General features: G+C 25.0%; 1 protein-coding gene across 5 annotated transcripts in view; it reads right to left on the bottom strand.

Moving 5' to 3' along the window:
• The window catches only part of LOC145831211 (unconventional myosin-IXb-like), a 49,211-nt gene extending 33,776 nt beyond the window's left edge, over positions 1–15,435 (bottom strand). For all 5 annotated transcript variants that reach the window (XM_082938350.1, XM_082938351.1, XM_082938352.1 and 2 more), the window contains exons 1-8: positions 14,795–15,435; positions 13,782–14,001; positions 10,531–10,625; positions 7,792–7,851; positions 6,773–6,887; positions 4,551–4,694; positions 2,822–2,989; positions 1,513–1,632 (exon numbers count right to left, since the gene is read on the bottom strand). In XM_082938350.1, coding sequence (XP_082794476.1) covers positions 1,513–1,632; positions 2,822–2,989; positions 4,551–4,694; positions 6,773–6,887; positions 7,792–7,851; positions 10,531–10,625; positions 13,782–14,001; positions 14,795–15,375 — 1,503 coding nt within the window. In that variant the 5' untranslated portion in view covers positions 15,376–15,435. The remainder of the gene's footprint in view (positions 1–1,512; positions 1,633–2,821; positions 2,990–4,550; positions 4,695–6,772; positions 6,888–7,791; positions 7,852–10,530; positions 10,626–13,781; positions 14,002–14,794) is intronic.

Below are 15,435 nucleotides of genomic sequence, written 5' to 3'. Positions count from 1 at the left end.
ACTAGCAATAAAAGTTTTATTTTTACCAAGCACAACATTTTTTTTCTTTTGATCATTACATAAGTGTCAAGCAATATTTATTCTAAACTTTTTGACAAAAACAAATTCTAGCAATATTTTATGATTTATTTAGATTTTTTTTTAGTTTTAGATATATCTAAAACAAACAGTTTTTGTTAAAACTCACTAACTAACTTTACTAAAAAGTAGTATTTTAGTACAAAAAGATGTAAAAAATTACCAAAAATGATAAATTTACTACTTAAGATGAATCTGGTTATACTTATAAAAACAAACTACACATTGAGTATGCAAATTTCAACAAAAGTTTTCAGTTATGCATAAGTCTCTTATTTTATTATATGACTTGCACCATTTAACACCTAAACTTCTAAATTTATGGTTTTCTATTAACTAAAACTTTCTAAACAATATGCAATAAATTTAAAGTGATACATAACAAGTTATACTTATTGGTAAGTTTTCAATTTAATAATATGCAAACCTTGTATTGTCCTAAGTAAGTAAGGAGACTTAGATTTAATACACCCCAAAAAATAAAAACAACATAACAAAAAGTACAAGCTATACAAAGTTTACTTCATATTTTACTGAAAATTTTTCTGTTTTTATCAAGTAAGAACAATTACGTAAAAGTGTAACATTGTAGTTATTAGATTGTTAACATAAAAGTATTCATAAATAGCTTTTTGCATATACTTTTTTTATTAAGCAACAAAAATTCTTTATTTACAAACAAATAGACCACTACAAGTACAAAAAACTATTTATTAAATAAACAAAATAAATATTTGCGTTACTAGCAATAAAAGTTTTATTTTTACAAGCACAACATTTTTTATTTTGATCATTTCATAAGTGTCAAGCAATATTTGTTTTAAACTTTTTGACAAAAACAAGTTCTAGCAATATTTTATGATTTATTTGTAACTTTTTTTAATTTTAAGTATATCTAAAACAAACAGTATTTGTTAAAACTAACTAACTTTACTAAAAAGTAGTGTTTTAGTACAAAAAGATGTAAAAAGTTAGCTAAAATGAAAAACTTACTACTTAAAATGAATCTGATTATACTTTTAAAAATAAAGCATCAAGTATACAAATCTGAACAAAACTTTTCAGTTATGCGTAAGTCTCTTATTTTATTATATGTATTATAAAATTTTACACTTAAACTTCTAAATTTATGGTTTTCTGTTAACTAAAGCTTACTAAATGTTATGTAATAAATTTAAAGTAATACATAACAAGTTATACTTATTGGTATGTTTTCAATTTAATAATATGTATTGTCCTAAAGAAGGAGATACCTAGATTTAATACACCTTAAAAAATAAAAACAACAAAATAAAAAGTACAAATTGTACAAAAGATACCTCATACTTTACTGAAAATTTTTCTGCTTTTATTAAGTAACAACAATTACGTAAAAGTGTAAAATGTTTAATATATTAACAACAAAACAATGAAAAAAATATTTATAAAATATACCTGGTACTGAAGTGATCTATCTTCTGTTTTCTGGACCAGGGCCATGTTCATACTGCTCACCAACCAATCAAATAGGCTGTGGTACAAATGCTTGGCTATGGCGTCTCTGGCTGCTTCGGCCTAGAAAGTTTTATTTAATTATTTTTATTCAACTTTAAATATTTTTGGTACAAATTTTTGGCTATGGCGTCTCTAGCAATATTAAAAATATTAAACTTCTTTAATATATTATGGTGCTTATAAAAATATTTTTTACTTAGCGCTGTTTTGCAATAAGTAACTTCTTTTTAAACTCTTGAAAATTTTAATGTGTTTTTTAAAATATCAAATACCAAAAGTACAACATTAAAACAACACAGTGTCTAACACTCGTTAAGTTTTGTAATGTTTTGTGATAAATGCTTGTTGAAATATTTGAACTTTTGTTTACCTTGTTATATTTTAGATAATTGTTATTAAATATCTTAAATTTGTGTTAAAACATTGTTTTTCAAGCAATTATATTTAGTTTTTGTGTAAAACATCAACGTTTACGTTAAACAAAACACAATTTAAACACAAAGATTAAAAGATCAAGTAAAAATAATTACAAAAACCATGTAATTTTGACAATTTAAATTACAAATTCAAACAAAACTGTGTATTTAAAAAATTCGCAAATTTTTCTCATGTCATTCAAAGCGTATTAGCATGACATAATCATATATAAACTTTAATGAATGAAAGTGTTTTTACACATCCTTAATACTCACTCGCCCGAATAGAGCTATAAATAAGACACATTGAGTTTTGTAACAGTAAATTGTAGGTAGGTTTCACATTTCAAAAAAAAACAATAAGGTAGTTTGTGTAGCGTAAAGTACAAGCTATTGTCTAGAAATGTTTCTAGTGTAAGTACACTTTTGATAAGCATTCTATTGTAGCTAGAATTTCTTTCAATTTTGAACTAAGTATAAAAATTATGTTTGCTTTTATGTCAGACAACACAGGTTTTTATATCAGACAACATAGGTTTTGAAAGTTCAAAAAACCAAGTATGTTGGTAAATTTAATTAAATTTAGATATAAAGTTGATATAAACTACCGAAAAAGTTGTTCACAAATTCTAATAACAATGTATTCTTCCCACCTTATTTAATTTAAATAAAAGCATTTGTATTACATCCATATTAACTTTCAAAAGCATATACAAAGAAAAACATTATTTTGGAATTTTTCACCTCATCTTATTTCAATCTTTCATCTTGGTCAGCTTTATACCAGTAAAATAAATAAAAATATACAATAAATAAAACTTTTAATTTCTCACCTCATCTAATTTCAATGAAAGCACCAATCTTTCATCTTGGCCAGCTTTAGCTCTCCTTGTAAGCAGACATCTGGACACATTGTTCTGGTTCAATCCCAACAATTCGCTGAAATCTTTCAACACTTCTTCGTTCTCTATCTCCAACCCCTCTTCCCGCTGCCCTTGCTTCTGTGACGTAATAAAGTTTAATTGTAATTTATTTCGGTACTTTTAAGTGTCAATTACAGTTTATGATATTTATCTGGGGCAGAAAAAAACAACTTATTTTCTTATTTAAAGTTTTGTGACGTAAAAGTAAAAAAACATATACAGTTTTAGTACCTTAACTTTTTTGAGTTTTAAAAAGTATTTTAAATCTATTATCTATCTTAATAGAACTTTTTTATTAAATTTTTGCGTTGAATTGCTTTAATGTTCATAGAGTTTTTATTACTTAAATATTTACGTAATTACTTCTACGTAAATGTGCTTGGTATTATATAAACATATTACTACAGTCACCTTCTTATAGAATGGAGGTTTTAAACATTTTATTTTTATACTAGGCAGTTTTTATTTTAACAAATTCAATTCTTTTAAGCTATGCGATTAGTTGTTTACACATGAAAATTTTATTAGATAATCATTAAGAAGTTGTTCGACCCGAAAAAAATTGTGAACTAAAATCACTTTTGTTACTATTTGTTTTATCTTTTATAAGAACGGCTTTATATATAAATTAGTTAATGAGCTTGACCAGTATAAAATTTGAATATTTAGGAAAATGTCAAAAAGTATTAAAGCCCGAACAAAATCAAAAAGAACTCTTAAATTCGTAATAATTTATATTAACCTTTCAAATTTAACTCTCTAGCTAGAAGTAATTTATCAAGAAATAAGTTTGATGTAAGGTATGACGTAATAAATTGATAAATCACTTTCTATCTACTTGTTACGTTTTAGATAACTTTTTCTATATAAGTATATATTGTTAAAAACTTTTAGTAAAATTTAGTGATTAATAATGCCAATTTGAAACTTTTTGATTTATAATAGAAAGTCAAGTTTTTAGAATACTAAGTTGTAAAGCTTTCGGAGTTAACCAAAATACTATGTAAATAAGATATTTTCAAGTAGCTTTCATAGTAAAATATTTCAGTTAAATTTTTAGCGCTAAGATTTATAACTAATTTATTTGATTAACAAAATTTGATGATAAAAACAGCTGAACGGATATAAAAAATATCTAAACAATAATATATCTCATATGAGCAATTAATCTTTTAATTTAACTTCAAAACTAATAAAAGTTTTATTGATAACCTGTTGTTTGTTTTTTAATTTAATTTTCTATTATTATCACAACAAACAGTTTAATCAAGCAAAAGGAAAATGAAACTTCAATTTAAATAAATATTCTATAAATTTTTACTATTAGTCACTCTAGATATATCTTAACACTATAAGTAGAAATTAAAAGCAATTTGCAAGTTTTTGTAATTACGATAATAAGTTAATAAAAAAAGTCTACGTTACTTAATAATCAATACTGATTTTATATTTCTATGCAACTTCTTTGTTCTTTCTAAAGTGAGCTATAATAAAAAACAAAGAGTAACTTAATCAACTTCAAAACTTATATTTTTTAATTTCAAGTTTATTAACAATGGTTACTAAAAATTAAAGGTAACATATATTAGAAGTTACTATTTATAACAGTTTAGTACAATATATATATACAAAAACTTACATGGGTAAAGGAAATATTGCCTAGCAACAATATAGCGGCTATGACGTTGAATATCTTCATTTGGACCCCGTCAAAAAGTCCGACTAAACCCATGGATTTCCTCAACCTAACAAGGTGCTCCTTGGCATCTTCTATTCCTTCTCCCTGTAAATAATATTAATAAATAAGTAATAATATATAAATTATAAATAAAATAATAACAGTATTTAAATTTAAATATTTCTTCAAAACAAATTTTTTGTATTCTGAATCAAACTATGTAAAAACTGTACCACTCTAGATAAAACTTAAATAACAAACAGTAAAATAAAAATTGTTTAACAAAGCAATTAAAATTAATCTATTTGTTGTTCTTTAACTATTAATATTTAGTAAAAAGCAAACTATATGGTATTTAGTGAATAAAACCCATTAGTTTTGATTCTAGCATAGTTCTGACTTGACCACGAACATAAAAACTAAATTTATAAAACAATTATTTTCCTGCACAAGTTAATTTTAACTGTTACTATGATCTTAAAATAAGACACAACTTTTGTAACAGTAAAGGAGTATATTTAATTTATCATTTTAGTTTTTTAATTGCCGCAAATATTAAATACATAACAAAGCTTAAAACCAACAATTAATGCTTATTAACAATATTTTTGATACTTAAACTAGCTGAACAACAGTCACAACATAAAGTTCGTAAGTCAAAAGTTCAAATTTTAAAAACAACATTTTCAAGCATTTTAGGATCTTACTATTAGTCTGCGTTTGAGACTCTTGTATGAAGCAATTTTGTAAAAAACAACATCAAAAAACAAAACACTTGAAGAAATTTTGTTGTGTCTACAAACTTTAAGTCTAATAAAAGCCTTATATAGCAGTATGGAGTATAAACTTATTTAATATCTAATCATAACTATAAATGAAAAATAATTTTGTACAAAACGTTTGACAATTGTTTACTATAACAGTCATTTAATATTATTAAAAACATCAAACTTAACAGTCGTGTCAAAAGGACAAAGTTAAAAAAAAAATCAAATATTTTAGCAAAGTGTCATTAGTGAGTCTTCAAATGCTGCATTAAAGTATTTTGCAGTAAAAAAAAACCACAAAATATTTTTATTTTTTACTGAATCTTCTTGTGTGTTTAACAACAGAAGCATTATAAAGTTTTGTGTTTAAGTTTTAACTAAACGCTTAATAAACTAGTTAGTAAAATTTAAGTCAAATAAAAGTTTTGGACCGTACAAAGTATTTTACAAAAACCTTAAAACTTTCTTTTGATATACTAAGTGACACTTCGGTAGTAGGTATTTATCAAAACGCAAAAAATCCCAAAACTCTTTATATTTGGTTAGATTGCTGATTAACTTAAAAAAAAAATCAGCATTAAAAATCTGTTAATTAATTAAATTAAAAATTAAAATGGTTTAACATAACCTTGAGCTTTTCATTCGTAATTTTTAATTGAGTTTACATTTTACATTTTTACATATAAGGTAACATGTTGATGTTTTTACCTCAGAGCCGGCTTTTAAAGTACAAAAATAAATTTCATATATTACAGATTAAAAGCTCACGTTTACAAAATGTTCATGTTAATATGTTAGACAAACACAATTTTAATAAAATGACAAGTTTTAAATTAGTAAATTATAATGTTCCCACAAAAACTTTACTTTTAATCCATTAAACCTGATTTTTGCAAGTTTTAAACCCAAATTTGAACATTTTAGTGCAAAAATGTTGTCTAAAAAAAATTAGTAAATTATCGTTTGATTCGCAGTTTACAATAAATTTGATCACGGAAATTTAATTTACAAAAGTTAAAATTGTTGTTCAGAAAACAATTGTTAAACTTCCTAATAAAAAAGTTATAAGAAAACAGCTAAGTTGTAATTTAATTTGCAAACTTAACAATTTCTCAATGTTATGTTAATGTTAATATTGTGAAACTAATGTGCTGATATTTTTATTTCGTCATTTAATATTTACGTATGCTTATTACTAAAAACCACATGTATAAAAATTTTATGGTTAAAAGGATGATATTTAACAAATATTTTTCAAATTTACTATAGTTTATTAATTTCTTAGTATTGATCAACTGCATAACATTTGCAATATTTTGCGTTTATCTTAAATTCGTTCAAATTTAGGCATTTGTAGACAAAAATATATATAACTACAATTAAAATAATATCTACAGACTTTTTTCATTTACTTACTTGTGATAGGTAGCGGTATTTAGTGTTTTTGTTAATTTTTAATTTCCTCAATTCATGGTCTTCCATCCCATACAAGATGTAATAGAATATGTGAAAGTTTCGGTAGAATTTGTCACTGTAAAAGAAACTTAAATTAAAATTAAGAAACAATAATTTGATATTTCATTGTTACATAGGTAAAATGATTGAAAAATGTATTTATGAGCAAAATATTTTTTATAGAATTTTATTTGCAATGTTTGATTAAATTAAACTACTTAAAACAATCTAGACCGATTACTTTATTGAGTTATGATTTAATTTAACTTATTTAAGCTTTTAAATAAAGATTGTTTTCTCCTAAACAGAATAATGCAACTTAGAAGTCTAAAGGGATTAGAGTTTGAACTTTTAACAACTTTTTAAGTATTTAGAAATAAAATTTATTAATGGATACTTAAAACTTATAAGTGTCAAAATTGATGACCTTTCGATGGCTTTTATTAGATAAGTTATTTTAAATTTTAAAACTGAGCCTTCTAAGAAAACTTACGACAAAAAGCTCACACTTCACTTTAATTTAAATATACACTTTTAATGCAAAATAAACGTTTTCTCCTTATAAAAATGACGCTTTTTTGTAATTTGTTTAGTAAATTTAAATTAAAGGATACAACAGGGAATTGTGCTAAAGGTCGGCCACTGTTTAGTTATAAAATAAGCAGAATTTAAAAAAACTTTGAGAATTTAAAAGTGGGTGGCTAAATATTTTATAAAAATAAGCTAACTTGAATATAATAAAGTACTAGACTTCAAAAAATAATTTTAAATTTAACTTAAAAACGTCGATTAAATTACTTTTCGAAAAATTTAATTTATAAGTTTTAAGTTTAACATCATTTTTTAGATTAAAAAAAAACGTTTTTTCGGCTTTTTTTGGTAAAACCAAATAGTTTTGTTAAATGTTTAACGAACAAACGACAATAAGTAACAAATAATTGATAAAAATAATTTATTAAGTTTTATAATAAATAAACAACCTTTTTGTCTGTTGATGTACTAGCCTGGATTTTTCGAGAAGATAAACTTGTATTTCGGCTCTGAAAAAAAAAAATATGTTTTGTAATTAGTTTTGTGATATGAATATATTTGTTTTGTAATTAATGTTTTAATATAACGAAGATTGTTTTTTGATTAATTTTATAATATAAAGAAGTTTATTTTGTAATTAATGTCTTGAAATGAAGAAGTTTTTTTTGTAATTAATTTCTTAATATAAAGAAGTTTGTTTTGTAATTAATGTCCTAATGACATAATCTTGCGATGTAAAAATATGTTTCTTTTGTAGTAGATAATTTTTATTATTTTTTTGACAAAAACTCTGTTTATGATATAAATAAAAGATTAAAAGTTCAAAAAGTTAAACGGAACTGTTGTTGACAAACTAATTATTAATTTCATTTTACCTTCAATATTTACTATCAAACTTTGCTTTATAAATAAAAAAACGAATCTTAATTACTATGTTAATTTATTATTTTTCTAAAAAAATATGTTTCTTAATCGGTAAGCAATTTCTTTTTATCGTTAACTTTAAGTTATTGTAAATTTAATTAACTAGATTAAAAATCATAAATAAATATTACTTATAATGATGTTAATTTCGTTTTCAAAACTCTTGAAACATTAGAAAAAGGATTCAACAAAGTATTACAAAAAATAATTAAATTTTCAATTAACGACTCAAGTACGACATCGACAAATGAAAAATCTGTTAAGTAAAAATAAACTGCAACGGAACACCTAATAAAGCGAAAATCTAATGATTAATTTATACGGGCCTACATGAGTGTGTAATCTGTTCCATTACTGAATATTTTCCTGGTTATTTTGCAACTAAATCCTACAAAAAACCGCCGAATTTTTATGGTTACTTGCGGCGCGTAAGGGCTGGAATTCGTGAGGATGAATAACATCTATTTGCAGATGTTATCTCGATACAAATTGGATTTTTTTTGTAATTTGGAGAGAAAAACTTTTGTCGTTTTTTCTTTTATTGTTTTTGCTTGATTTGTTTTGTATTGCAAACCTTTTTTTTTTGAATTAGATGAATTATATGTTTTTTTGAATTAGAGTTTTTTATTGTTTTTACTGTTTATTTATTGATGATTTATGTTATAATTTCTTGAAATCTAAAAATTTAATCTTAAATACGGTGTACTTTATCCTTTATTTTTTATGTTGTGGAAAGGTTTAGAAGCATTTAAAAGTTTTTAACATTTTCTAAAACACTATAAGTTAGTATACCATGTTTTAACTTTTTAAACTCAAAATTATGTTCAATTATCTTTTTGAATTTTTTTAAACTTATTAAAAATTTTTTTTCCACATTGTAAATAAATTCCTGATTGTATTATGGAGAACGTCTCTAAGTTTTATACTTTTATCGGCAAACTTTAATTTGAGAAAATAAAAAACTGAATAAAGTATTGTTTAATAATTTCTGCTGAAAAAACTTTTCAAACATGTAAAGTCTTTCATGTTCAGATTATCTTGTTTATCAGACACACAATCTGTTTTAAGTATTAAATTACTTTTGATACTTTTGAAGTTCTTATTGGATCTTTGAATTTCTAATATTTTTCATATGTTATAAAAACTTTTTAGTATGTTTTTAAAATAGAAAGATTTTAAGTAAAAAACACTTTCTATCTTAATTTAACCTAATTTATTCAAGTTAATTTAGTTTATTTGATCAATATTAATCTTGCATACGTTTCAAAGGTTTAATTTTGATATTGATAACATAGACTAAAACTAAAATATTCCCCGAACAAACTTAGAATAATTTGTTAATTACACGTTAAATATTCAAGTAATAATCAAAATTAAATTATTTGTTTAAGTTTAAAATTAACTGTATTTAACCAACTTAACTATTTTAAATTAGTATTTAAATTAGTATTGATTAAATGATTTTACAACATCCGAATTTGGCAACTGCATAAAGCTTGGCTCATTTAAGTGAATAATTTTGAATTATCAAATCAAACATTTTAAACATTCATTGATTTCTAATTTGAATTAGTCAGGAACAAAAAATATAACACTTTTTGATTTATGTTTTAGTAGAACTGTTTTCATTTACTATTAGTTAGTTCAAGCAGTTATTGACATAAATACTATTTTCAATATAAAATAATCAATGCATGTGTATAAATAAATTCAAACTAATACTAATCTTACCTAGACAAATCATGATTAAATATTTAATATTATTTGACATATCCAAATTAGTTTATCGGTTTTATGAATATTTCAGATTTCTCAAACTAAGTTTCAAACAGTTTTTATTACTTTTTAACTAGAATCTTTGTTTATTAAAAAACCAAACTAACAAAAAATTTGAGTAAACTTTAATAAATAAAACTGACGAACTATATGTTTTAACTCTTTATTAGGAATATTAAAAACAATATAAATCTGATGTTTATAATCAGTTTATTTTAAAGCAGGTATTAGACAAACTTTTAAAAAAACTCAAAACCTGATTAAAAGTTCTATTTATCATGTTATATGTCATTGTTTTTTGTATTCAAAGTGGAACTGTTACTAAATAATCCAAAAATAGACCAGTCTCAAAAACTAAAGTCTGGAAAATATTAAAGTATTTAAGATATTTTAATATTACATATCAACTTACCCAGATAATAAACTAGTATTAAAAAAACAAAGACTAATAAATTAATTAAACATTATAGTATCGAATATAAACTTACCCAGATAATAGACCAGTCTCAAAAAAGTAGAGTCTGATGAATTTTCCGAATCTGCTACTATTCGCGTTATGTTCTGTACTTGCATTCCCCAATGCCTGTAGAAATAAATAAATTAAAATTTTTTGTAAAAACCAGTAGATTATATTTATTTGTGGAAATCAAAGAGTGAATAAAAAGTCAGCATAATTTTTTTTTTGAAAGATTAAAAATTTGTTGCAGTTTAATAAATACTAAATATTATTCTGCAAAAGTTTTCGAAATAACCTATTATAAACCGATTCAAATCAATATATAATTTCAAAATATTCAGGTTGATGCTATTTTTTAAATTAATAAAATCCTTAAAACTTATGTGGACTATTTACTGTTATCAGTATTTTTTTTAAAATTTACAGCGTTATTTCAGATGAATCGTTATATACACACAGAAATTGTGTGTACATCATTTACCATATAATTCAATAAAAACTGCAAAAAACTCAAATGTACATTATTTATTATTAAATCAATAAAACCTTGCATTATTTATTTTAAATCAATAAACTTCCGTTGTTTTATGACTTTTTATTTCCTAAGGATTTGTAATTAGATTTTAAAGAACAAAGTCACTTTTTAAAATGTTTACAAAGTTTTTATTTTGCTCAACAAGTAAAAAATAAACATTTAACCTTTATTTCTTCTTAATTTTTTTAAACTATTAACAATCAGTTTAAACAAGTTTTTTTATAACAAATCTAATTCTTTGTTAATTGATGTATATACATCAACTATAAATTTCTCAGTCAAGCAAGACAAATATTTTTTTTCTTTTTAAATACATTTTTTAACTATAGACGTTAATTTTTTTTTCAGCTAAAATAGCGGGTTTTAATAAATAGATATAGATAGATAGAAATATTAATTATAAACCTGTACAAGTTTTAAAAACACTAGATGTCATCTTCTCAATGTGAGTAAAAAACAATAAATTCATTTCTTTTTGCCAAAAATGTTCAGACAAAGGAAACAATTTTTATTGTTTTGTGTGCAACCAGAAATAACACAAGAAATATTTTCAATTAAATTAGCTTGTGACAATTGGCTTTTCTGAACTTTTTTTGAACTTCAATTAGCATGACTTTACAACAATAAAAAATAATTAAATTAAAAATCAACAAAACAAAGAAAGAATATTTGATTGGTTTTATGTATGTTTTTTATTTATAGGACAGTTTGAAAAGTTATGTTTAGTATAAATTTTGAACTACAATGAAGTTGAATTTGACAAAAAGTAAGAAACAAAAGCAAATCTTTAAGCAGAATGTTTTTATTTATTACTAACAAAGAAAGTTCGTTAATTTAGTTTATGCTAGACTTTAATAACTAATTCTAGTTCAAGTTTAAATAATCTAAATTTTTGCTGTAGAAGTTAAAAAAATAAATAAAAAGACTGCAAATATACTTAAGTAGCAAAGTTACTTAAATTAATTTATTGTCATAATAAAGTAGTATTAATTAAACGTATTACTAAAATTCACTAAACCGATGTAATTAAAGTATTAATACTTACTTTTAATAGATAATAAGTAAAATGAATGTTTTAGATTATATTTCTAAACGAAATTAACTTTATATAAAATCTTTAAAGTCACAAAACTTATTGATAACAAACTATAATTAAAACCGTTGTAAAATTTTTGTCAATTTTCATGTTAGATGCTATTTTTAAAGTTTGGTCTCCAAAACTAAAATAATAATGATAAATTAATGAACTTCGACATTAATCATCCATGTTAATGAATATAAAACTTTTCTTGTAACGTCATAAGAAAAACTATAGCTTTTATAGAAGTTAAGTATACAACCGACTTAAATAGAAATAACGGAAAATAATATTGTTGATAGAACTATAAAAAATTGTATTTGTTACTTAATATTTTGGTCACTCAAATATTTTGGTTAACAATGTTTTATATTCTATATGCAAAGAAAAAACAAACAAAAAGTTCTAAGACTCATGATCTAAAAAGTTTTGATGATAGGATTTAAATTTTTAGTTATAACTAAAAATGTAGTAAACTGTTAAAGTAAAAATTAGTAGGGCAGCAATAAGAATAAAAAGCTTAATTGCAGTCTGTTTACACAATGATAGGCATACATGTTTGTTTTAAAAGGTCACATAAAAAATAGTATAGATCAGTTTGTTTACTTAACTAAATTAAGAACAAGGATATATAGTAAAACTTCGGGTATTATTTTGTGTTAATAAGGTTTTAAAATTAAATTATAAAACAACTAGATAAAGCATTAAAAAATGTTTGAAAGCTGTTAACAAAATTTAATTTAAAGTTTTTATAAATGTCAAATTGTTTAAAATAAGTCTAGTAGTATGAACAAGATATATTTATAGATAATAAAGTTAACTTTTTATATTAATTAACTAAAATTTTAGTTTTGTAAGACTGAAATTAAATAAAGTTTTTTATTTTATTTTTATTTTAAGCAAGAATCATTGTTGACATCTAATCTTAATACAAATTCTAAAAACGTGTATTTTTAAGTCAAGCAAGTTAACTACAACCCTTAAAAAAACTTCTTATCACAATAGATAACCATATGAAGCAACAAAACTGAAATTACTAATAGTCAAATGACCAAATATAAGCTGATGTTTAAAACTTTAACAGAAAATTTATTACTCCTTATCTCCAAAAGTTCCTGATAGCATGTTCTCCTGGTTTGACATCAAATCTTACAACAAAAAGTGACAAAAACAAGAAAAAACACCCAATCTTTAAATATAAAAAAAACTGTTAGGAAACAAAAAACTGATAATTATTTTACCAGTTGTATTGACATGATTACAGGTAAGATATGTTAGACACAACGAAAAAGCAGAACTAAACATCAAAAACCGAAAAAAAAAAGTTCATTAATTGATATAAATATCATCTAACTTCCCAAACACTCCCAGACCCTGACACCATACTCTCCACATTTGACATTTGTTGTATGCAGTAATGTACTGGGTACAAAAGGCAAGAAGCAACAAAGAAGCAGAATTGAACAACAAATTGATAAGAAAATTGATACAAAAGTAACATTTAAAACAAACATATAACTTTAAAACAATATATATAATTCAATCAACCTGTAACAATTTATAATCTCACCATACTTACTTATCATATTCTCAACGTTTGACGCATTGTTTATCCATATAATATTAATAAAAACAATAAACACGACAAACTATGACGTAATAATCTCACCTCTAGTACACTTCCACATCCAGACAGCATTTTCTCGACGTTGGTCATGCTGTTAATCCTATTGCACAGCTTCATCGTCTGGTGCAGCAGGTAGTGGGTGGCCTGGGTCTTCCCCGCCCCGGACTTCCCCGTGATGACGATGCACTGGTCTTCCGATTGTGACGTCATTCGGTGGAACGCCGAGTCGGCGATGGCGTAAATGTGGGGGTTGTGGGCACGCCTGTTGAGTTGAAAAAAATACATGTTATTTATATTATTTTTATTAGTCGGTTATTTAAAAAAATGTGTGTATAATTTGTTTCACATATATGATTGAGAAATTCTAAAAAAACTCAAAAGAATTTTTATTGGAGAAAGTTTAAATATTAAATATGTAAAGTTTTCGGGACAAATCGATACTTTAGCTGAGATTTTTGGATAAAATAATAAAAAATTAATTAGTTTACAAATCGACATAAATATAGTTCAGTATCTAATTAACTTAGATTCAACAATAAAATTCAACTGACTTAATAACAATGTATGTGCTCAGATATGTTTTGTATTGGTAGAGAAAATACAAACTTGAAAACGAATCAATGTTAATAGAACAAGGTTAAGTTTTATATAAAAACAGTAGTAATAAGTTTTAAACAAATGTACTAAAATAATGTTACAAAAATAAATTCAACCCTATTATCAGCCCTAAAATTTATTACTTAGTTTAATTACTTTAACTTGATGCTTTTTAAAAAACTAAAAACATTAAGTAAAATCAAGTTAAAACACTATTGAGCCAATCATCCTGGGCAAATGTATGGTTGAAATTAAGGTTTTTGTTATCCGGAAGGAAAAACAATAATTTAAACCAAGTAAAAAGTTAATAATAATTAAATAGCCTCAACCCACTTATCCGCCCTGTGGTAAAATTTAGCACTTAAAAACGAATCAATGTTAACGAAATAAGGTTAAGTCTAATATAAAAACTAGTAACAAGTTTTAAAATAATAAAAAATTAAACAATCTCAACTCACTTATCGGCCCTCTGGTACCGCTTGGCGAACCTCGGGTTGTATATCTTCAGCTGCTTGTACGGGTTGATGCTGATGAGGACCTCCCCGCTGTACGTGTATATCTTGTCCTTCCCGAACCGCCCCTTCAGCATTGCCAGCACCTTCTTCTGGTGCGGGCACTGCATCCCTGCCAAGTCGTCCAGGTCCGGGTCACCGAGTCGCATGTTGGGGAGAAGCCCCTTCTTGACCATCTCCACCACTTTCTTGTCGACCAAGGTCTCGTGCTGCGCGTTGCTGGACTGCAGCACCACGTCCCTCAAATCAGCCAAGCGTAACGCGAACATTTTCCCGCCGTTTTTTTCCCGCCATCTCACTTGACGCTCGAACGGGCGGTCCTGGTACGACAGGACAGTTTCCTTCTTGCCGTCCAGTTCCACCAGAAGGTACAGCGTGGACCGGAACCCGAGCTTGTCCGAGAGGTGGTCCAGCACGTCGACGCACGTGGTCCTGGGGGTGACCTCCACCCTTTCTGTTTCGGTTATTCCCCTGATTTTGGTGGGGTCCACGCGGATGTAGGTTTTTCCATTTTGTGACTGTGACATTTGCACTATGACGTCATAAAAGTTAGTTTATCGTTTTGTTTGATGATTTTGTTTAGGTAT

Source organism: Thalia democratica, chromosome 3, assembly GCF_965202585.1.
Source record: "Thalia democratica chromosome 3, ktThaDemo2.hap1.1, whole genome shotgun sequence".
Taxonomy (NCBI): domain Eukaryota; kingdom Metazoa; phylum Chordata; class Thaliacea; order Salpida; family Salpidae; genus Thalia; species Thalia democratica.
The sequence above is the reverse complement of the archived record's forward strand: the minus strand, read 5'-3'. Positions and strand labels throughout refer to the sequence as shown.